Source organism: Ptychodera flava, chromosome 17 (genome assembly GCF_041260155.1).
Source record: "Ptychodera flava strain L36383 chromosome 17, AS_Pfla_20210202, whole genome shotgun sequence".
NCBI classification, from domain to species: domain Eukaryota; kingdom Metazoa; phylum Hemichordata; class Enteropneusta; family Ptychoderidae; genus Ptychodera; species Ptychodera flava.
Window position 1 is genome coordinate 21,150,548 of NC_091944.1, and position 26,048 is coordinate 21,176,595.

Here is a 26,048-nt window from a genome sequence, read left to right on the forward strand (position 1 = left end):
TCCTTGGTATTCAAAATGCCCATTTGAGGGCGCTGTTTTTAAAAAGCGGCCACCCGCTTAAAATCTGTGATTGGTTAGATTTTCTCTTTCCATGGTAACTGTGGCAAAATTGGAACAGGTGACAGTATACCTTTAACCAGATGTGAACTGAATGTGCTCGCGTGTTTCACAACAGGTTCATCAATAGTAGTACGCTTCATAGAACAATCGGATATTTGTTACATCATTATATGAAGCAGGTTTTATCAGCTTTCGCACAGTACTCTCAGAGTTAAATCACTGATTACAAAACTTTATTTAATATGCAAATGAGCTATTTATTAACTTGACACTGCTCAATGCTTCATGGGACAATTAGATATCCATCAGATCAACATTTGTAGCACGTTTCATCAAATTTAATGCTGTAATTTTGGAGTAATATCATTAATTATAAAGTTCATTAAATATGCAAATGAACCCTTAATTAACTTGACACTGCTCAATGTTTCATAGTACAATTAGATATTTATTAGATCAATATCTGTAGCAGGTTTCATCGAATTTGGTTCCGTGATTTCAGAGTTATATACCTAATTACAAAGTGTATTAAATATACAAATGAACCCTTAATTAACTTCACACTACTAAATGCTTTACAACAAAGTTAGATATCTGTCGGATCAGTATCTGCAGCAGATTTCATCAAATTTGGCGCAGTTATTTCTGAGTTATATGACTAATTACAAAACTTCATAAAATATGCAAATCACTATGTATTAACTTGACACTGCCGATTGCTTCTAAGTACAGTTAGATATATATCAGATCAATATTTGCTGCATGTATCATCAAATTTGGTGCAGGAATTTCAGAGTCATGTCACTAATTACAAACGTTCTTTAAAATATGCAAATGAGCAGATAATTGACATGACACTTACAGTATCATCATAATGTTCTGAGACTGTTTCATGAAATTTTGTGCAGTATTTCTTGCTATATGTCGACACTGTCATTACTGTCTCCTTAGGGAAACCATTATATGAAAAAAAAAGATATGTCATAACTTCATTAATATGCAAGCCAAACTAACTAAAATCTAATCAGTTCTTGCAAGTAGCATATGGTACCTGTCTACCAAATCTGACTTGAATCTGTTTAGGCGTTTTTGAGTTATCCTGTAAACAGACAGACAGACAGACAGACAGACACACTCACAGACACACTCACTCACACACACAGACACACGAACAGACAGACAGACATCGCTAAGGCATTAGCTCACGTGTGTGAACACGTGCACGAGCTAAAAAGGGATAAGCGATACATTTTCTCTCTTACATCTACCTTGGTTGTGTTAATATAGAATATGTGGGTCTGTTATTGAAATAGAACGACACATGTTAAGGGCCAGTGATGATGATTTAGTAGCACTTTTTGAAAATGTCAACAATAGTTTGTTTGCTCACTTCCCAAGGCACGTTAAAACACCTACGATAGAGCTTATCAACAACTATACGACGTGTAAAATGCACTGTTATTGTTTACGTTTGAATACTCGTCCGGACCAGAATTCTCTCGTCAACGATAACAGTGCAGTTTACACAGTACAGCTGAGCACTTTTTATCTCCACATCCTTTTTTAGGTAGAACAAGAAACTATAGTCGACAATGAAAGCAAAACAGTGAAATTATCATCCAAAGTTACAGACGTAAGTTCTTTCAAAGATGTTCGCGTCGCAATCGGTCAAAGTGACTACGACTTTAAAATGCTGTAGTTTCTCATTACTGCTCGACACTCATAAATTTGATACAGCAACATTTAATTCGAATCGTGCTACGCTTTGTGAAAAAAACCCGCATTTTCGGTTTATTGATGAGAAATTTAGAAACGAACCCAGTCCAATATTTAAAAATAGCTTGCAGATATTAAGGTGCAGATTTTAATATTTTTTCAGGCCAAACCATTCCATGCAATACACCGTTTGTACATAGACCCGAGATAATACAGACGGTTTACAGTTACGTGTAATTTCGAGGGATTAAATCAATCTTCATTGCAGAGTGTCAAAGTTGACAGATGAACATTTTTGAAAAGAGAAATATTGTATGGCATTAGTCAGTCCTGTTCTTTTAATAGCAAGTGTATTGTACCAAACCATTGCCAGAAACCATACTCAGAAATGGAAAAATTACTTACTAGCTTGTTTTGGGAAGCAAGATTAGAAAAAGTATGATTTAGAACACGTGTCACATAAAATCAAAGAAATACCCTGAATTTTAAACGTGTACTATATGAATAGCGTAGTATGTTTCTCGTTTTTCTAAATGTTAATTCTTTGTAACCAATGATATCGTTGTTATTATTGTCGGTTTTTACTCTTTTAAGTTCCCATAGCAGGACAGCTATTATTTAAACTGTGATATGGAAATATTAAAACCTTACTGGGCCACTTTTATAATTGCAGTCACGCTCAGGTGCATCTGAACGCTTTTATGATTTCAAATTTAAAGGCGTATATACCGCTGTTGATCATTGGAATTTTTCTTTGGAAAGTTTGAAAGGAAAGAAACTCATGTTTTGCTTTCCTGCTCCTATTGGATTTTGAAACAAGATCCCCACCACCGGGAAATAACCGCTTTCCTTAAGGAATTAGTCTTCCGTAAAGTATCACGTGTACTTGTTTCTGAGAATGTCCTAGTGAAGAGGAATATGACGAATGCTTTAAGAAAGTAAAGCCAGCAACTATAGTCTTGATGTCGCTAACTCGCACGGCGTACTATATTAGAACTAGGTTTTTCACTGGACCCCTTGAAAACAAAATGAAATGGTTGATAACAGATGATTGTCAAAACGTCACTTAATGGTAGTATGCGCCTTGAAAGCGAAATACTTACTTTAGCTCAACTTTCCCCAATGAAACTTTCAACCATTCTCTCACTAAGTCCAGAATACAAATCAGGCGTCACTGTGCAAAGTTTGGAACTAGAGGAACAAAGTACCCAAGATTTACCAATATTTGACATTCAAAAAGGCCACCACCTCTGCTTTAACTCTATGAGGAAAATTAAATTTTCGCTTTTCGAAAAACTAAGAGTGTGAAAATTTTTCTTATCCCAAGAGCTTTGAAATGAGCCTTAACAAGTGGCAGATCAGAAAAGATTTTTAAAACTTTGAGAGTCCGAATATATGTTTCAAGGCCCCTGCATTCTATCTTAATGATATTTTAGATCATGTAATTTCTTTTCAGTCTGTATCTTCACCTGTAATTCAATGAACGACATGTACAAGCTTCAGGTTTGTTGATATGTCCTATCCGCCACATTCATCATCGATGATATAGCCGGTATTTTTACGACAGTTACGGCGGTATTCCATGTTCATCTCGACCAATATCAACAAGCCGTGGCTGATTTCTAGAAATTGTAATCCGGAGTGTTTTGCATGTAATTACCAGTCTGACATATTTCGAAACATTGAAATATGGAGGTTAAGAGAAGTTTGTTCGCAAATATCCTTTAGCTACAATTAAAAAAATTCTTGCTGTAAAATTGTTTTCCATTTCACCAAACACCCGCTAAGAAAATTTCCTTTGGGCTGCTCCCCATCATAAAAATCCCCGGTCCTTTCATCACAACAACATTCATCACAACACGATGTTGTTATATCCATTGGATCCCGAAAACCCTGAAACAATATATCAGTAGTAAAGTAAACGTGGTCAACTGGGATGAAGTAAGAATTTTTACACCCATTTTATTCATTTATCTACATGAAGCGAAGGAAAAATTAACCATCCATGTAACTAAAGTGTGACCCTGACCTATATATGAACTCACGCATGCGCAACAGGGGTTTGGCGCAGCAGTGCATTGTCCTGAACTAAGCGGGCCTGCTGAGCATGTTTATACACGTTCCGAAGGTGGGAAGGTGGGAAATTCCGTGTGAGTCATCACCATCAAACTAGCCTATATAAAGGAGCTGTGTTGTCAGTCCGGCCGGTCGCGGAGTCTAGCTGATGTTGAACTCGGAGTTCCTATCGGTGCGAACTAAATTTCATATCCATTCAATCCATAATGTCTTAAATATCTTTCCAGAGGTGGACTAAATCCTTCTTGTTTTTGAATTTCTAGCGCCTGATGAAATATGTCTGAATAAGTTCTGACCCCGGAGCTCCTCGTTCCGAAGGGTTGCAGCTTTTTCTTGTATTTGTGTAAGCAGCTGTTTATATTGAACATAATAATGTTTATATTTCTCTCGTCTCTTTGCTACACCAGTTTTCCCTTGTATCACATCAATAACGACGCCAGGTATAGGAGTTAAGGCTAACAGTACGGAACTGTTGGAATTGCCGCTATTACAGCAGAGCTTACAAGAATTCCTTAGTAATATTAAGAGCCATATCAATTCGACCCATTAATTTATAACTTCGTCGATATGCAGCACTTGTTCTTTCTATGTAATCAGCCAATTGTTCAACGCTTTCAACAACTGAGATGTGCATTTTTTACTGTATATGTAAGGGGGATAAAAAATAATTGTAGTAATATAGAAATACAATATGGCAGAAGGAGGAGAAGATATACCACTCCAGGATTTCGATGATGCAAATTTGAATGATGATGATGACGCTACTGCTGAAACATACTTCATAGACGATGATAATGCCCTTGCAGAAGCTGATCCTTTCCTTGCTAGCTCAAGCGCGCGGAGCCCGCAGGTCGATCGTTTGACTGAACTTAGAGCAGATGAAAAATTAAGAATGGTTAAAAAATTCTTAAAGGAGAATAAAATTACTGATCCGGATGCATTAAGTGTATTGTCTATGGAATCTGAGGTTAGGGATGGAAAGCTGTATTATAAAAACCTCAAGCTGTCTAAAGATAGAGGAGGTGGATTTTATAAGCTCACCACATTAATGAGAGAAAAAGGAGGACATGAATTTATGAGAGAAGTATTAGGGGGCCGCTCTAGCGCAGAGCCCGAAAATGTGAGTCGTGAATTACATTCTGAAGATGTGATAACCGATAAAATACCGGCTGAGAAGATGTCACCAAAAGACATGGGTATATACAAAGATAAACTGACAGAGTTACGGCAAGATGCTTCTGGTAATGCAGACAAAATACAAGCTTTTGAAAATAAAATCGAACAATGGAACAATCTAAACCCAGAATATAGAGCTTTTGTTGATGAATTAAAGATAGCAAATATGCGTCTTGATGAGCTTTACAGTGAAAGAGAAAATCTGTTAGAGCAGACAGAACTTACACCCGAACTCAGAACAAGACTAGCTAAAATTGATGATCGAATTGAAGTACAACTTGATATGATCAGTGGGGCACATGAAAGACTGGCTACGACTAGGTCTCTTCGTGATGTAATTTCTGATCCAGATTGTCACTGAGACTGAAGCTGACAGAATTATTTAAACGAAATGGTATAACAATCGCTGCAATACTGACTGCCCTTGGAATGACAATATCAACAATTGCCCTGGCTGTGACTAGAGGAGTAGGGGGAGCAGGGGGAGCAGGAGCAGGAACTGGCGCAAACGCAGGAGGTTCAGGTCCGCCCAAAGTATATACAAAAGCGAAAGAAATTGTAAAGCAATTTGGCGAATGGTTAAAAACCTTGGCCGCAAAAAGTGCTGCTGCAATACCCGGTTTAATCGGCTCCCTTGTCAGTTTTCTATTAAAAACAGCAGGATCGGTGGTCGGATTTGTTGGAGAACAGCTATGGATATTTTTAACTGGTTTAACATTAGTAATTATAAATAAAATTATGTATTAATATGGCATCAACATGTTTGGTGAAAAGAATATTGCAAAGTTTCTTTCTAAAAATAAAGACCTGTTTGGTTTCTCTGTCGAATTGGAATGGTGCAAACTCCGACGAGTAAATCGACATATACTTCGAGCAAATCCAGGTGTCCGACTCAAAGATGATAATCTATATCATAACATATTAGCTTTCGTTAAGGAATGTCAGAAGACTAACTTCTTTAAGCGACTAGAATTCATAGCTGTATTCCAGGATACTGAGGATGACCAAGAGGCTCATCATCTCCAAGAATATTGGGTTCTTCGATTGATTCGCGACACAGGCAATCGATTTATCTTTCAGTCAGACGGAAATATTTATGTAAGATGTGATTTTTTTTCTTCTAAGTCATATATACACAAAGTGAAACTTAATTTTCTTTTTAACATGTAATTTCTTTTTTTCTTCTACTATATACATTACACGAAAAATGGGGTACGATAGAACATTATCACCGACTTTCACCAACCGAATACCGAATGGAACGAAGTCAGAAAGAACTCATCATGTGATTGCTCATAATCCAAGTGAGGCAGATCCAGGCCAGACACTTATCATACGATGTCCGAAGTTAGAAAGCGGAGTAGTCTTAGTTCCAGATACTTTCGACCTGGTTTTTGATCTCGAAGTAATGGGAGATGAATATAACCGAGTAGTACAAAATGTTGCAAAAATTTGGTGGAGCGTATGAAACTCACATTTGAGGGTCAGACACTTTCGATTTGAATAAATATAACCTATTGAATGTTATCGCGATCTCTTCAAACATAAAAAGGAGAGAACGAACATGACACTGTACGGAATTCAGAACGAAAATCTAAGAAAATTGAGAAGTGTTGCGAAAGATGCAGATGCCGCCGTCGTGGGTGATATTTTACTTCTCAACACATATAGAACAAAATATGCTATTCGTCTCACTCACCCCCTAATAACAGGTCATGGAGTTGCATACCCAAAAGCGTTAGGGAGTCATATTGAATGGGAAATTACGTTGGCACCCGCCTCCCAATTACTTGTCAGTAATCAGGTTGTTACAGCCAATTATAAATTAAAAAACATTCAAATGGAATACGAGACAATTTCTGACCTCAAACTCGCGGGTCAACTGCTGGTTATTACAACGGTGGAAAAAGTTACCTTTACGAGCATATACATTATTTTAGAACAATCCCATTCAAAGAATCGGACACGGTTATCAATGAAAATATAAATGTACCACGACGTAGCATTAGAGGTATCGCTATACTCTTCACTAAAAATCAGAATCAGGCAGAACTGAACAGTGAACTTTTCTTTAACCCATCCATTGAATCTGTGTCTGTATCAATCGAAGGCATTGCAAAATAAGTGTACGCTCAGAAGATGATACCAAGACAATTTTGGCGAGAGGTGCGACGGTATTTTGCTGAAGATAAAGATTGGTGTGAAATTGATATAGATGAGGCCGATTATTTGAAGAATAAATTCTGTCTGTTTATCGATCTGCGTAGTTTTAAAGATATTGAGTTTCATGGAAATGGTTTAAAGTAATGAACACAAAGGACGGAATTCAACTTGAAATTCTGAAGAAAGATACTGAGTGGGGTGGCGATGACGCTCACAATGATAATATATTTGCCCACATTTATGTTATCAGTGATGCCCAGGTCACTGTTGAAAATAGTAGATTAAAGTCTTTACAATATTAACCATAACCATGACCCGTCGTCCGTCCTATCGGCCATGTTTCTGCCAGCCATTCGCCCGTGTCTGGATTATATAACTGCACACGTTTGATATCATTTGGCGCCATCATGATTTTACTACGCTTTTCACTACGGATTTCTCCAGCCTTTTTCCGTACAAACTGTACAAACTGTGCCGGCTCCGGCTTCTTCCCAGTTTCAAATAGATCTTTATAATCTTCAAAGTTCAAATGTTTTCTAACACAAACATCTTTCACCCCTTTATTTTTTTCGTCTCCGAAGTTGGAGTTCGAAAAGCATACACTTTCGAGCGTATGCCGACAAAATCAAGAATAGGTTCACCATTCAACTCATCTTTAAATTTACCTATCACTTTTTTATTAATCTTCGGAAAGTTGGGGCCTATTGCGGAGCTCATCCCACTAGTATCATATATAGACTTCTCACCATTCTTTTCAACATCTTCTCGGACTATATCATTGAAAGTGCTGACGCGTGAGCGTCCGGGTCCGGGGGGTATTGGCACACTGTAAACAAAACTGTCAGTATCCATGTAGGCTAATCGTATTCCAGGGAACTTGACCCGAAAGTAATTGTAATGCGTCTCATACATAAGCAGCTTAGAAAGTTCCAGTACTGCGGCGCCGATGAAAACTGGTTTTACATATCTATGCTCATCCGTTTTCAGTTCCAGTAGGGCACTGTCGCAGGAATCGCCATCCTCTTCGGAAGTTATGAAAGTTATATGTTTCATCTTTGGATTATACTTCTGAATCTTTTTACGTCCACTATCCGTGCCGTTCCAGTCCGAAACAAATTTAAAGTCTCTGTACTTTCGAACATCTTCTATTGTCTTACCGAACATTGCATTATTCATCAGCTTATAGAAATTCTTTTCAAAATCTGTCCTCCCCTTTGCCCTCATTTTAGTGTTAAAGTCAATATATTTCGCGAGACATGGAGCCTCATCGAAAGCAAGCACCCGATAAATCTTTTTCAATCTCATTCCCATCCGAAGATAGAATTCCAGCAACTTGTAGTGTAAGACATAGGACTCTCTATCCATCACACTTGTAATCAGTCGACCGCCCTGCCTCGGAAATTCATAGTGATGCGGCGCTAATGGCAAATCGCTGTGTTCTTCATGTAATTCGGGGGGATATTCTAAGTCTACTTCTAGAAAACTTGGTGGAAAGGTGGCGCCAGGTCCCCACGCTCCGGCTCCGCCCCCCGCTCCCCCCTCGGCGGCCCATTCCTCCCACTCTTCCATCGTCATCCAATGAAGTCCGCCCGTAGGCATTGCCTGACTCATTGCCCAGCCGTAGAGATTGTTTGCATCGAGATATTTTATTTCGGTCACCGGCTTCTCTGGATCGTAACTAACGTAAGTATTCCCGCCGGCGGGGCCAGCGTAAGCAGGATGATTTGTCTGTAAATAATGAATATTACACTGGCTGATGCGCCTCGAATTCCCCGTTGTACGAAAGTCATCTGCTCAGCATCTTGAATGAGTTTAAATTTATTACCCGTGTAAAGTAACATAGCATCCCATGTCAAGCCGGGCGCTGACATGTAATGGGCCGGATCTAACTTATATGCTTCTAAACATGTGTCGCGAAAATTTTCGAATATTTAGCAAGAAGGAGAACATCCGTCTCACAATAGAATTCCATATAATCACGAATCGTCTTACATCCAACTTCGTCCCATACTCGCAAAGCATGTTCATATCAGACTCAGAAATCCCCTCTTCCGTCAATTCGCTATAAAATTCCCCCCTCTCCGGGAGCTGGTTCTCTTCCAGTTGTCAACCGAGTCTAAATATTCGTACGGGAAGAAACCTTTCGCCCTTGAATGTTCGGATACGAAAGTGGCGCCGCCGTCCACCCATCCTCCGGCACAGTTTTTGCCAACTTCGCCAATGACCCCATCATCAACTGAGCACTGTCCATAAACTTTATAGAAAAGAAACGTCTCTTTATCTCCCTCTTCCCTCCGGCAACAACAATTGAGGCGTGAAAAATAAATGTTTTCGAGAGACCCATAATTCCTCCATTGCTCGTCTTAGCTATGATTTTAGGCTCTGGTCCGGAACCCCCATCATCTCCTTCGGTAACGATTTCATGTAATTCTTTCAAAATAAAAGAACCATCGTATCCCTTGAGGTTGTGAAAGTAGATAGGAATGGTTCTCGACGGCCGGCATCCTTCGCAATAGAAGGTCGCCTCCTCCTTCACTACTCGGTATCCTGCCGGCTCTCCACATGCAATACAGACTGGATCACATCCGTCGCGCCGGTAATTAGAAGGATCCCTCATCGGTATTATTTTCCAATAATACGATTTCGAATAATACTCGGCCCGTTCTTTCATATCCTTCAGAAAGTCTGTAACACAGGAGAGACCTGTGAATGTTCTTTTACCATAAACAGTGGGTCGGCCCGGGCCTCGTTCCGAAGGGGAACTTCCCCACCCCCGTTCCACCATAACATACGAAAGACAAATTGGAATGTGTCGACCGGTCCCCTTCTCAATAATTGCCTCAGTATCTGCATAGACGACGTAGGGAGAAGGAACCTTCTTCCGATGTCCTTCAAATTGACACACTTCCTTAGGAAAATCTGGCTGGGCAGTGTCTGTTCCACAGTATACCTGATGTTTTTCTAATTCTTCTGTTGACTTAAAACCTCTTTTACAAACCGGGCAAATACACTTCCGTCTGCGCTCATTCTTTCGATTAGTACGAGAATTACGAAGGCGATTTTCCGCAGTAATTGGTACGAAGTGAGAACGGCCGCCGTCTTCGCCAACTATCAGTAAGATATTTGCTATTTGATTCCTATCGGCTTCACCTTCGGAATGGCTCCGCTTCGGCTCCGCTACAGCTACTATATAACACATTTATGCCGGACGGATCGGGATCATTCTCGTAGATCTGAAATACTTGAAGTTTGATGCCTGGATTTTGCTGCTCGAAGCGCCTGAATACAGTCAGATCGGCGGGCGTAGGAAAGGGAATACCTTCCCAACAGTAGTCAGCAATAAATGGGGCGTACGTCTTCCAGTTTCTCCTTACCTGACCACCCTCTTTTCACGAAACTCGGGGTCGGTCAACTTTAAACTTGCTACGATGGCGTATTGAAAACAGTTCTCGCTGCCCGAAGGTAGCACCAGATCGCTAACACAATGCTTATTTTTTAACCATCCGGAAGTTGGACTGCGCCAGCCCCCGGCCAGCCCCGAGTAAAACTTCTACTAGAATTACTATTACTTCAAAATTAAGTATCTCCTCGAGAACGAGACCAGAACCCTCAACATTTTCAATTGTATCAAGCATACGATCGTAGCGATCTATTAATTGTTGCCCCACATCCCGCCCCTCTTACATCTTTTGTGTATGTATCATTTAATTTAACATACAATGAACGCGATTGTGTATTACCAGTTTTCGGATCCGATAATTTGACTTTCATTTCGGTATAAACAGAGTACATCTTTCGTTCCGTTTCTTTAACCATACCTTCAATATCCACCAGCTCCCCGATATCCTTGACTCGCTTGACTTCAGGAAATTTTTTTTGTAAAACTGCTCCCTTGAATGCTGTATGTAAACTGGCCATCTTTATGATATATACTATCCTAAAAATTTTAAAATGAAAAAATAATTATTCTATGATAGGTCATCAAAATCCACTATAATATTTTTGTCAGCATTTATTTGTTTATATATCTCACCTAATCTTTCTAAGTCGACTAGTTCTTCCGCATCTTGAATTTCTGGTTTATTAGGCGCAGCACAAAATATTAATCTCTCAACAGTGAAAGAAGAGCACGTTTATTTAAGCGCGGTTTAAATGCTAAGAATTCTATCTTACTACCTTTCCTGATATTACGAGGTACAATAGCAGGATTTTCTCGGACTGGCAATGGACTCACTGTTTTAAAACCGCAGTCAATTTCTTGAACCATATCAATACATGTAGCGAAATCGTGATTTCTCCCTCTCCCTCTTTTAACTGAAATTTAAAATACGCCACTGGCTGCGCCCCCGCTCCCTCGCTTCTGATACACTTTAGATGGATTGTAAAATCCGCAGGAATTATTCTTGGAGTGAGCGGCCAGGCTTGCAGCATAACTTTTAGCAGTGCTTGCATCGAAACTTTCACCTAGGGTACGGAATATTATTAAATCAGTAAACTTTTGAAGACTCGGTTGCCAACGGACACACACCCCATCACATGTAGCTGGATCTTTAGAACCATATTTAGGTCCGATGTTGAAAACTACTTCTAGCTCACTGTCTACGTATATGAAAGGATCTACATATTCACCAAATACTAATTTGCCTCCATCATCAATTTTGATGTTTTCTCCGGTTTCAAGTATTTTTATTGCATCTGAAATAGAAAGGATTGTCATTGTCTTATCGTATATATCTTAATAAAAAAAAATTTAAAAAAATTTCTATGATATAGTATCCCAAAAATGTCATACATATTCATAAATGGACCAACTGGAAGTGGTAAGAGTTACGATGCAGTAAATTTGGATCCGTATCACGTACCAGAATTTGACACTAGTTTTTCCAGCAACATTGCCGACTTTTATAATGGGCGTGTCACCCACGTTTCGATTGCCGATTTTCAGAACCAGTTTATAGAACATACGCTTAGTTTACAATGTCAGGCTGGGAGGAGGAGGGAGGAAACCCCCCTCCCTTCAGAACAATACATTATTTGTGACTCTTCCATAATTCAACATCTGACTTTTTCTCGAATCCGGGGCGTTTCCACGGAGTGGGAAGAAAAAAAGATTGTTTCTAGAGCATTTGACCATTTACCCAGTTTCATTATCATATTCAAAGATATGCCTTGGGATTATTGCAGGCGGAATGTGTTGACTCGAGCCAGGTCGTACGAAATAGCCGCCTTAGAAGAACTAGAAGAGATTCACAATAAGTTCAAACAGACTTTCTTAGAAATTTGCCACGACTACAGACTTCCATGTTTGGTAATTCGGAACGCTCTTACCCCCCTCGTTCTCAAGAATATACTTAATCCAACAATTGATACCGAGACAGTCGGACCAGTAGAATATCCACGAGCTTTTGACTTTGGAATTGCATGGAGCGGCGGCAGCCAGGGATTTTTAATAGACGGTTTCAAGGAGGAGGAACTTGAAAAAGGTACTTCCCACCTGGTCAAGAACAACTAGAACAACCTCGAGTCTCACTAAAGAACCTACACAAACTTCTTAACGCTTGTGAATCTGTGTGTGCTTATAATGCTTCGTTTGACCTACGAGCACTTGACATTATGAAAGGGGGGGACTTTGAAGTTACTTGTCTATGGCTTATGTCAGTTGTGTACATTATACTTCAACCAGAACTTATCGATAAAGCTGAACAAGGGGGACTCGAAAGAACGGACTGTGGTAACATGAGAAGTCGTTTTGAAGATCTTGCAAACTTAATATGTTCAGGAACTGAGGGGGTACCACCTCATCCACATACGGCCGAAAAAGATGCAGTAAGTGAACATTACTTACGACAGTACATGATAAATACTTGGCCAGGTGGGGGGTGGAAGTGGGGTGGTAAACTGACACTTTCGGCTTTCAAGAAATTAAGACTTTTTCCATGGTACTTATTGAATAACTTTCGTAAATACTTACGTTAGTACTTACGTAGTACTTGACAAGTACCATGGACAGGAACTTACGAAGTACTTACGTAGTACCAGCACAGGAACTTACGAAGTTCTAATAACATTTCCTCCGGCTCCCAACTATTGAAACTTTCTGGATAACCTTTCCATTTTATCATATAATATTTCTTTCCTCTAATTTTTTTCGTCTTCAAAATTCGTTCTACTCTGTACAGCTCGTCGCGTTCTGAAGGTGCGCTCTGAAGTTCATCAGAATAGAAAGTGCCGAGTATTTCCTCTCCATTCAGATCTTTTATTTTGTAAACTGGTGGCGTTCCCAAGCCAGCTGCGTACACAACTTTTGAAACTACGAAAATCTCCTCTGTCCAATTTGGTAAATATCCTTTCCTGAAAGTGGTCTTATATTTTGTAATTCGGACCCTTTCTCCCAGCTTGAATTCAGGGTTAACTCCCCCGGCTGCCAACTCAGGACCGAATAGTGTATAAAATGCCTGCCAATCGTTGTCCTCTGTTACGTCCCTGGGTTTCATTTTGATACTTCCGTGAACGGTGTTGTTGTAATTCTCAAGAAGTTCTGGTAGAATAGAAAGCCATTCTCGTGTCTGTTTATATGTAAAGTATTTCCACATCATCGTCTTGAGGGTCCGATTAAAACGTTCAACGACGCTAGCTTTTTTGTCACTGTAGGTGTGAAACCAATGAATGCCTGACTCCTGGAGCCACCCCTGCATTTTCTGATTAGTAAATTCCCGCCCCTCATCTGTCTGAAGTTTGTCGGGTCTTCTCCCAGATTTCTTAATCACATCTTGTAGTGCCTTCAGAGTGTCATCGGCCGTTTTTGACTGTATTGGCCTAGCCCAGGCATATTTACTGAGTACATCGATTACTGTTAGCATGTATCGAATGTTATGATTCTCTTTTGCGAATGCTGCAGGGAATTCCACAAGGTCTGCTTGCCACTGTGAGTCTATCGATGTTACAAAAACGCGTCGGCCCCTCCGGAACGCGCCACGAGTACGAGGTACCGGTTTATGTAGATTATAAGTTAGCTGAGTTTTTAACCACTCCTGCACCTCTTTCTTGGTCACTTTCAGTCCGCTGGCCCGTGCTGCGTCATACAATTTTTGTACACCTCCAAAACCAGTTTTCGGGTTGTAATATAATTCTCTAAGAGTACTTCGGCTTCAGCTTCCATAATTGCTATATTATACGAAAAATTTTATGCCGTACGGATTCCGTAAACGAAATACTAGTTTACTGAATGGTCTACTTTTCAATTGCTTGATTAGGCCCACGGCTTCCTGTTCTGACACCTCCATTCCATATTCTTTTATAATAGTTTTGTTGTCTATCTTGTTCGGTGTGTAAAATAGTACTAACATCTGTAGTTTTCCCTGAATGGTTTACTAATACTAGTATATTGTTGAGTCAGAACCCAGACAGATAATCCGTCAGTGTCTTGCGCTGAAACCAAGTTGGACTAAAACGTTACTGCGCTTCTTCATATCTTTGGACGAGGCGCAGTCATCGAGGATTATTAAAGTGTTCGTGCCGGCCCATTCTTTATGCACGTAGGTTAATGTATCATCCACTGCATCGAGTCCGACTGGAAATATAAACACATTATCATCGGTGAAAATGAATCTTCTATTATACGCTTTATTATTCATGAATGTTGGGCAAATGAATATCACATATTCGAATTTCCTTAAGTACGGACCGGTGAGGAGGTCCAACATAAATTCTGTTTTGCCAGAATATGTCGGTCCAGTTATAATCATGTTGAATGGTGGGGTTACGTATATTGACATTTCCTCTGGATCTATATATTTAGTGACTTTATTCCAGTACCTACAATAGTAATGAATATTGCTAAAGATAACAAACCAATTTTACCATATTCGTGAATAGGGTCTGCAGATGCTGCCCGTTCCGGGGAGGGGAGGGGAGGCCCCCGAGTCGTGTCATTGTGAGGTGGTGGTGACTCTCGGGCTCGTCCTGCCACTTCACAGGATCCCTCCCCTCCTCCCCTCCTTCCATCTCGTGTACAGCACTTTCTCGAACTTCCGTGTTTATATCACCGTTCACCCCGAAGGACATAGATTCTGTTGCGTATTGCAATTCATTATTATAACCCGAGATTGCCGGGCCCGAAAGAATGACCATTTCAGACGGTAAGAGAAGTAAATTGGGTGAAACTGCATATCAAGTTTGACACCAGTATTCATTATTGTGTCTTGATATCGCCTATAACTAATTACTTTGTCGGTATTACGAATTTCATCTTCGAGGAGAACACCGAATTCTTTTCGGACTTGCTGTGCACTGCCAGTATCGCCCACTATGGTACTACGAATATTTGCTTGTGCGCCAAGTATGCAATATACGTAGGCTTCAAGGCTTTCATTGAGGCGGGCGAGACCGGCCTTTGTTAGTCCCGAGTCTCCCTTCAGAGGAATGAAACTATTGTATTGTCCCTCCGATCCATCATTTCGGAAGAAATAATAGTGTGGTCTGTCTTTGTCGGGCAGTACATGTTTTTTCTTTCCAAAAATGGTATGTGTATAGAAAACGCCTCCGTCGGCGGAGAGGAAAAAGTCATGACCGTTGTATATCGCTTTTGGCTGTCTAACGGGCCCACGATTAGTGTAATATTCATAACCATAACCAAGACCTTTATTTTGACCTTTCGATAGCGAAAGTCGGACTTCGTTGGACTTATATTTCCAAATTCTGTACATAGAAGTTCATATTGGACGAGATTGTATGGATTGTCGCCGGCTTTGAAGGTGGGGGTATCGTCTGGAAGTGCAACGCCCATTTCATGAAGAATACGACGTATTGTAAAATATACATGGAAACGGCAGAATGATCGTATTTGCGGAGGAAATTTCTTATCGAAGAGATGGGTGAATGATATACCACAACCAGTCGTGCTGCACCATACAGCGAAATTCAGTTGCTGGTCCCAGTATTTCATCTTTGGACTGCCCAGCCAGACATTACTTTCTTTCGCTGATCGATGAGTGATTACGTTATCTTTGAACACATCCCGTGGATGAAAAGTAAATTTTTCTGTCGGCGTTACATATATTTCTAAGTCCATGAGAATAGGTTTTATTCCCCCATTCGGTTTGGAAGGAATATCAGCATGCTGTACTGTCGGTACGCTCGTCTTATTCAATTGAAAAGCAACTGGGAATAGGTCTGTACTCATTATTCGTGTTTCTATATACAGATAGATTTAAATGGAGGAGAATTTTCTCGGAATCCCTGTCGGAACGTTAGGGGTACTAACATTCCAGACTATGTTAATACTTTATTTCGGATTCAGGTTTAAACGAATTTTTATTTTTTACTAAGAATAGATAACATACTGCAAACAATGGAGAATTAATAAAGTCATCGGCAGCGGCAAATACGACAGCGCATTCCGAAGGGGCTTCGGCACCTTCGGCGCCTTCGGACAATAATCAATCCATAATAGAGACAAAACGTGAAAAAATACTCTGTGTCATCGCAAGTGGTCAAAGTAAGTTATTTTTTGTAAGGAGATTTCAGTTGCTGACGTAGAAAAATGGAAAGATGAAACGGTGGTTAAAGCCTTCAAAATGTACGAAGCGAAATACAGTTCTCTTATAAGTGATACCATCACTCAAAGTTTCATAGATCTAGGAGCCCGGCAATAAGTCAGGTAGTTCCAATCGATGATCGAGATAACTATGCCACTGATCTTAAAAAGGATTTTATTCTAAACAGTGAAATAAAACGATTATCAGGACGGATAGCGTACACGTGGGGGCCCCTGATTGCTCTAATTTCCACCGGTTTAATTACGGGTAAACATTTAAATTTTAAAAAAATCGGGTTTAATATAGTACCTGAAATAAATGGATTCAACTTCGCCGACTCAGCAAACGACTCCGTCAGAAGCCCCGCCGACGACCCCCCACCGCAAACGGAAACGACTCCGACACAGCGCAACATAGAGAAAGTGACGTTACCGCCGAAGCATCCAGGGAGAGTTGCTTCAGGGAAGCGACTAGCGGAATGGAACAGGCAAAACAGGGGAAGAAACTAAAGCAATGAGGGGAATGGGGGGGAGCGATGCGGTAGCGACTGAAGCAGACCTACCGCCTACAATGAAAGAACAGTGTGATAATAATTCACGCTGGTATAATAAATGTTATCTTGTTTTAGGAATTGTGGGAGTTTCATTGACTGCATTAGGGCTATATTGGGGGCGTGCTCGGCATACCCCCTGTAACGTTCGGAAAGATCCTCCCCAGAAAGCGAAAAAAACAGAGCACGTAGCAGCTCCCTCCGGAACAGTTCCGACAGTGGAGGGGGAGGGGAGGGAGGACCCAGCTCCTCTACATTGTATGAGATGGATTAACTCCCCATATTTTTTATTTTTATTTTTATTTTATATACTAGTCAGCAATCATGGATATTAAAACAGTTGTAAACACAATGTACGATGGTATGTAATCGCAGGACTTGCGATGGGATATCTTATGATCTCCAGCAAATTTCTGAAAATAGAGGTTGGCGATCCAAGTCGACCAAATTTGACTCGATTGGCAAAATTAGGCGGTGCGACTGCTGCCGCGGTTGCGACCAAAGATTCCTTGAACAGAAAAATATTATTCCTGCAGAACCTTATACTTCGTAATGGGCACCTTCGGAATAATAATAATATTCATCGAACATTTATACTTAGTAATATATACATACAACGTACAACAATGATCATTTGGATTGAAAGCCAAACAGGTGAACCAGTCACTGTTAATTTTTACCCTTGCATTGACACGACACAGTTTACGAAGATAAGACTGCTAGAGTGCGGACTATATAATTCATGGCATAACATAACATCGACGAATAATGTAATAAAATATCAAGAAGGTGACCAACCGAAGAAGACTAAATCAATACGTCCAGGTAACTACAATATCGATACGTTAAACAAAGCAATCGGGTTGAAGCAAAAAATTAATTTTGAAAAACATCTGCCGACAAACCATGTTTATCTAACTTTGGCTAAAGATATTAAAGTCTATTTCAATGCCACAGGTAGCTTCGCCAACGTCGTCGGCTTTTCAGATAAACCTGAGAACAACCCAGTTATAAAAAGTACTATGAGTCCGAAGAAAGTGGATTTCTTAACAGTCACTAAATATATAGTTCATTCAGATGTAGTCGATGTTACTGGAAATTATGTTTCATTTGGTTCGGGTGCCTCCGGAGGATACATACAGGGGAAAGTATCGAACTGTTTACAAATACTTCCCATCCGGGATACGAGAGAAATAAGTGAAAAGGTTACTTACGATTTTAAAAACGGAGCAATTTCTATGCCATTGAGAAAAGGGGAGATTACATGAATTCAATGCGTATCTGGATAACAGATCAGGATGGGAACATGATCGATTTCAATAACTGGCCAATTAGCTTTTGTATTGAATTATTGTAGTCCCGAAGCGGGCCCCTACCGGTGTAACCCTATCGGAAGATAAACCATCCCACGACCAATCCTCCAGCAATATATCATTTCATATTTCTTTTGCTCAGGACTGGGTTGATAATAATCTGAGAATTGAACTGCTTCGCCTTCGGAACGGCTTTGCGCGCCGCTCTGCTTCTTCAAGGATTTCTGCATCTGTATCTCTTAACTCAGCTGCAGCATGTGCGTCCTTTGCTTGATTTCTCTTTCCCAGTCAGCCTGTAGTAATCTTTTTTCTGACCAGACGTTGCGATCATGTTCAAATTTTTCTAATGCTTTATCATGTCGGACTTTCTCTTCAATAAGAGCCTCACCATTCCCAGAAAGCTTTTGTCCGATAATATTTCCTCCTGTGAATGCCGTTGCATTTAATACAGCACCGAGAACTGTCATTCCTATAGCTGAAGCCATGACTGTGTATTGTATATTACAAGGTATTATTTTAATTTTCACTGTATATAGGTCCCTACGGAGTATGTCTGATCCAAGTGGCTTCGGTCTAGGTACAATTCGTATGCAAAATCTTGAGCTTGAAGATCTGAGTGATGTTAAAGTTAACAATAATACTAAAATGGCTGCTAATCATAATAAGGATTACGTCCTTCGTTATAAAGACCGCGAAAAATATTTCGTTTTTAGCCAATGCCGCGGCGCCACCCCACGAACATGCTGTAGAATTTTCCGAACTTAAAGACATTGATGAAACTGTAATTGACGCCACAAAGGCTTCGAATGATCCTACTCCTTTTGCTCTGACATGGGATGGGGATAGTCAGAAATTCATGCCTTATAATGTGCCGCGTAACATCTTAGATATATTGGATAGTGAAATTGCAGGAGGTGTTGCTGAACCACCAGGAACTCGAATGTGATTTATTTTGATAGCAATGTAAACAAATATAAATTGTTAGATTTTCGTAGTTGGCTTACTCCTACGAATCCATACATTGCACTTCTTGGTATACCAATTCATCTTAAAATTAGTCTCTTAATACAATAATGAAGGCAGATAATACACTAAGAAGGTGGATAAACGAGGGGGAGAATTATTGCTCGTATACAGCTAGCGGAGTTCCAGTTAGATTATTTTGGGACACAACTTTAAAGAAACTGGGTCTTAAAAGTGTCGGTGATGAGGCAGCTGAATTAACTTTACAGACTGTAAATCAACAGATGACTGATAATATGAAATACTTCAACATGGTACAGTTCTCATTAGATGTGTAAAGTTAGCTACGGGAGATGAATTTGACGATTTGGTTGGATATTATGCTATGAAAACAGATAACAGAACAACTTGTGATATTATCATAAGTATTGATAAAGATCGGGGAGGGGAAATGAGTATTGAATGTTTTGTTGGTGGGAATAGAATAGAGAACGACTTAGGAACTACATTTGTACGTAGAGATAAAAGAGTGAACACTTTAGATATCAGTACCATTCATCTGAAACGTCTCATATTATTTGAAGTAATGGTCTTCCGTCACATTTTAAGTTCAGAGGAAATTACTAAAATTTTATCTATCAGGTGAACAAGTTCGCACCGATAGGAACTTCGTGTTCAACATCAGCTAGACTCCGCGACCGGCCGGCCGGACTGACAACGGGGTCCTTTATATAGGCTAGTTTGATGGTGATGACTCACACGGAATTTCCCGTACATGTATAAACATGCTCAGCAGGGAATTTCCCGCTTAGTTCAGGACAATGCACTGCTGCGCGTGCGTGAGTTCGTATATAGGTCAGGGTCACACTTTAGTTACATGGATGGTTAATTTTTCCTTCGCTTCATGTAGATAAATGAATAAAATGGGTGTAAAATTCTTACTTAATCCCAGTTGACCACGTTTACTTTACTACTTATATCGAATTCTATACAACGCGCCCGTTTCCCCTTTTCAATTTTGCCCGCTGACCGCAACGGTAAAGTTTTACAAGTACCCCCGTTGTTGAAATTGCCTGTCCGATCGTTTCCACACACAGATATGAGCGCAAAAGGACAATAGACAAGAAAGATGAAAAACGGCACGAAACCCGCCTGCGAATATTCAAGTTATTTTGGCAAACAGGCTTCGTAGGCAGCCTAACTCCCTTATTTAGTAAAACGTCGCAATCCGACCGAAAACATGTAGGCCTATTATGATAGAAAACAAACAAAAGAGCCATTTGTCATCGTATAATTTTTCTGACTGATATTACATGTTTTTCTCTCAGGTTTCACAGCTCAGCAGTATCTTCACTTTGACTGCGATCGGGATAGAACGATACAGAGCAGTGGTGCACCCGCTGCTTCCACCCATCACCACTGCGAAGAAAACCTGCGCCGTCGCTTTCATCTGGTTAGCGGCCCTGCTGATCTCCTTCCCGAAGTTGAAATTTATGTCGACCGTGAGGTATCTCATCGACGGGAGAGAAATAGAGCTCTGCGGTGAACGATGGCCTGAAACGCACGACCCTGACCTCAAGGTGGTATACGTCTGGGGTCTCTTCACCCTGACGTATATGCTACCTATGGTGACCCTGCTAGTCTGCTACATCAGAACCGGCTGTAAGTTGCTGAGAGACAGAATACCGGGCAACTTCGACACAGGATTAAACAGCTTGCAAAACAGAGCCAAAAGAAAGGTATGTGGCGAATATTTCTGTTCGCCTGAATACAAAATATTTTTGTATTTTGCTTCCTACACCATGGCGTCCGGGCACTTGATTCCACATTCTGGTGACTAAGGGTCATTGCAAAATTAACTCTTTTGCAAATCTATTCACGCTGTGCTGCGGCATTTTGTAATACTGACGTGTTTTGTAATAACTTACGCAAAATGTAATAAGGGGTATCAGCATTTTGTAATAACTGAAGCATTTTGTAATAACGTCTGCAGTATTTTGTAATAAACCAGTCTACGCGTTTTGTAACAAGGGTATCAGCATTTTGTAATAAAAAATTGTCTACGCAAAATGTAACAAGGGTATCAGCATTTTGTAATAATTCGCACTTTGTAATAACAGTTAACGCATTTTGTAATAATTTAAAACTTTCCCCAGTTTTAAAGCATTAACAGATATTTTATTGACTTTGGAATGATATTACAAAGTGTGGGTTTACTCGTTAAGTAAGTACAAAAATTGATCGCTCCCTGACTTCCATTTCAAATTAGAAAGACTTAATTTTAGATAGCTGTCAATCAGTATTTTTACCAACTGATCATCTGAGGCAGGTAACTACTAGATTTTGACTAGTTTATTATTATATATTTGAGAGAATCATTGGTATACACAGTCAGTTGATTTATTAAATAGAGGATAACGACATTTTTTCTGATGTATTGCAGACAACCAGCAATCAACAGGTAGATACACAGATAAAATAAATATAATAACATAAAATAAATTATTATACATCTGCCTTCGCAAACAATACAATCGAGCTTTCTTAAAAACGGGCACGTAACGGGCATGCAATAACCCCTTTACTTTCATATTTGATGATAAACCAGTGCGTCATTGAATGGCTCCATACTGAAACTCCATACTGTACTTTGAAAATAACTTCTGATTAAAGAAACAGAAGTAATGTATTACGACTGTTTGAAGGTGAAAAATATTATGAGGTAATAACGAAGTTCACCAAGACCGCATTCACCAAGACCGCACTGTACAATATGGCATGGCATCGCTGCTCGGCTCGTACATCGAATGTTGGGTGAGCGCGCGATGTAAACAAAGATGGCGCTTACCCTTAACCCGCTCGCAGTTAAGAGGGCGATGCAGAATATGCCTCTAAATTGTATGGAATAATGCATCGGAAACGACGGGTGCATTTATTCTTGATAAAAAAGGAGATGTATGATAATAATTATTACGAAAATACCGCAAAGTAAGCACTCAGACATTAGTGCAACGCATCGCCCGACGCGCTAACGCGCGCTAATGACTACATGTATGTGTCTTTATACATTCTTTGCGTTATTTTCGTAATAACCTTAACTATACTGAAGTAATCTAACGTAAACAAAACTAAAACTAAACTAAACTAAACTAAACGAAACTAAAATAGTCAGAATAATCTGATGTTTTAGTGATTTGACTTGTTTAGCTACTAAAGCAGAAGTATATCTGACCTGTTGAGTATGTATGTATGTATGTATGTATGTATGTATGTATGTATGTATGTATGTATGTATGTATGTATGTATGTATGTATGTATGTATGTATGTATGTATGTATGTATGTATGTATGTATGTATGTATGTATGTATGTATGTATGTATGTATGTATGTATGTATGTATGTATGTATGTATCTATGTTATGCTGCTCTATGTGGTAGGGAGGGGGAAGGGAGGAAGGGAGGAAAGAGTGCCTGAGTCTATCTATTTATCTATCTATCTATCTATCTATCTATCTGTCTGTCTGTCTGTCTGTCTGTCTGTCTGTCTGTCTATCTATCTTTCTATGGCTGTTATCATTTAATGATAATGGCAGATATTTGGCAGGTATAACCAGTAGGATACGAATCAAATGTAGCTTAATCATAGTATTGCAGGGCAGCTTATCCTAGCTCGTTGGCTAGACAAATTTCACCATTGGGCGATAGCGTAGATTCAAAGGAGGAACACAACAGGAAAGAATAGATCTGAGAAAACAAAACCATGGCTCAGTATATGAATTGTCACCTTTTACATACAAGGAAAAGTGGCTGGTCTGTCGATAGAGCTTTATTTTGTCCTTGTCTATGGGATGATTAAAATAAATTATCATTCAGTATTTTAATTGACTGCTTCACGTCAGTGTTTATCAGTATATTTTGATAAATATCAGCTGTCAGCATTGACATATTAACGTGCCCCTCCCATCTTATTACCGTAAATTATCGACAATCAACTTTAGAGAAACGCATATCATACGTATAGAAGTTGCTTAGAATACTGCAACCTTTCGTACATTTATTTTCCACTTTAACCCTTTGCACCCTAAGGCCCTGGGGTGGAGTTGACATTTGGAAGTACCATCTAGCATGACGTCTGACTTCTTAAATTAACAAAGACTGTCCCCCATACCATTATATTTTTGGAATCACCATAAAATACTTTGTCCCAAAAATATGCAAATTATGGTCATGTGACCTCATTAAGTATTCAAAATGGCCGCCAATATATAAAATATTGTATTTTTTTAACATATTTCTTTATTTTCATGGGAATTCCTCATTAATTCATCATTTTTCATCACCAAACCTATTTTCTATCACGTCAGCATGGACTGAAATGAAATTGTGACAAAAAGTTTGAAAAAAAAAAACACTGATATTTTGTATCATTTTGACCTGCTAAGTGTAATGTAAACAAAGGCTCTGTATAAGTGTTAGGTCTGTCAAAGCATAATGTAACATAACATCCAGCACCTAATATTATGAAATATTTCTCACAGTATGTATGTATATTTTGAATGCAAATGACACATTTGTCCCAAAATATGCTAATACTGGTCATGTGACCTAATTAGGTATTCAAAATGGCCGCAAACAATATAAATTTATCATTATCTTTACATGTTTTCCAGTTTTCCAGTAAAAGATAATCGATTATTTTATCATATTCCAATGCTAAATCACATTTTGTAGTGCCATTACCATGAACTTTGATGTAAACTTTATACATTATGATAAACTTTACACAGATTTGATAAACCTTACACAGATTTTCTTGTCTTCACTCATAAGTCAAGAATTACACACAGCGCCCTTGAATAGGGGTCAGACAGGTCAAGGTATCCTATTTTGTATCTTCTGACTATTGAATGTATCAAACTTTGTCCATATTTACAAGATATTTTTTGAATTGTAGTATTACAATTGCCCCCAAAATATGCAAATACTGGTCACATGACCTCATTAAATATTCAGAATGGCCACCAGTATTCTAAATTTACAATGATTTTCACATATTGCTTCTCTTTCTGACGACATTCTAAAGAATTATCACTTCCCATTTCTCAATTATGTCTAAATGTATATTAGATTCTGTTGTCTACAACTGATGGTTCCAGGAAAATTTTTATGAACTCAATAAAAGCTTCGTTCAAATCACAGTGTACACTAACATTACGATCATTTTGCAAAACTCAGAATTTGATTATTCGAGTTTTGCAAACTTCATCCAATATACATGCAAAAACATAAGAATACACAATTTTATTGTAACCAAAAAACAATATTATCGTTTATCTTTAGTAAAAAAAAAAAAATAATGTAGCAACGCCCGAAAAATCAGACCAAAACCCTCAAAATGTCACAAGGGAACCATTTCTGGATAAGGTGGGTTTTGTGGCATGTACATCATTAGTATAACAAAATTAGGTCTTAGAACACAACACTGTCAATGTTGATGAAGTCGCTGTCTTTTATCATATTCTGAGCTCTGCATGTCATCTCCAAGCCTTTCTCTTTCCATCCACCACAGTAACATTGAAGAGAAAAAAATGCAGAACGGTTTGCAGTATATTGTCTTTTCAAAGTACAGTACTGTATGTAAAACCTACTAAAACTTTTTCGGTTTGTTTTCTCAATTGTAAATCGCATACAATAAATCTCATTCTGTCTTCAATTGCATTTTGACTATCAACTCAAACCCCCTAATATGGCGTTATATGATAACCTAGCCTCGGTAGTGAGATATAATATCGACATCATTATATGCTATTACATTTTTTGCGTATTCAGAAACCACAAAGCATTTTGAATACATACAATATCAGCGGATGTTTATAATTATTACAAAATGCGTTAACTTATGTTACAAAACGCGTTTTATTACAAAACGCTGATACCCTTATTACAAATCGCGTAAACAATATTTTATTACAAAATGCTGATACCCTTATTACAAAATGCGTAGACCATTTTATTACAAAATGCTGATACCCTTATTACATTTTGCGTAAGTTATTACAAAATGCGTCGTATTACAAAAGGCCGCAGTACACACGCCGATGAAAAATCTTCTGGCGGATGGAGGAGCTCGGTCGACTTTAGGTGGTATGCGCCTCGAAAGTGAAAGCCTTAAACTTTTGCTCAAACTTTCCTCAGCGAAACTTTCAACTATTCTCTTGCCAAATCAAGAATAAAAATCAGGGTCACTGTGCAAAGTTTGGTACCGGAGTGACAAATCACGTGACATTTACATATATTTGATTTTCAAAATGGCCGCCATCCTCGTATTAACTCTGCGGAGTGGTGTAAAATTTTCGATTCTCAAACAACTAAGAAGATAAAAATATTTCTTATTCAGAAAGAATTAAAATAAACCCCAAATAAGCGGTAGATCAGAGAAGTTTTTGAAAAAAATGAAAGTCCAAATATCTGTCCCGATACGCATTTTACCTT

General features: G+C 39.1%; 1 protein-coding gene across 1 annotated transcript in view; it reads left to right on the forward strand.

Annotated features, from left to right (window-relative positions):
* Positions 1–26,048, forward strand: part of LOC139116485 (tachykinin-like peptides receptor 86C) — a 39,305-nt gene that overhangs the window by 5,198 nt on the left and 8,059 nt on the right. The window contains exon 2 of the mRNA XM_070679105.1: positions 20,882–21,292. Coding sequence (XP_070535206.1) covers positions 20,882–21,292 — 411 coding nt within the window. The remainder of the gene's footprint in view (positions 1–20,881; positions 21,293–26,048) is intronic.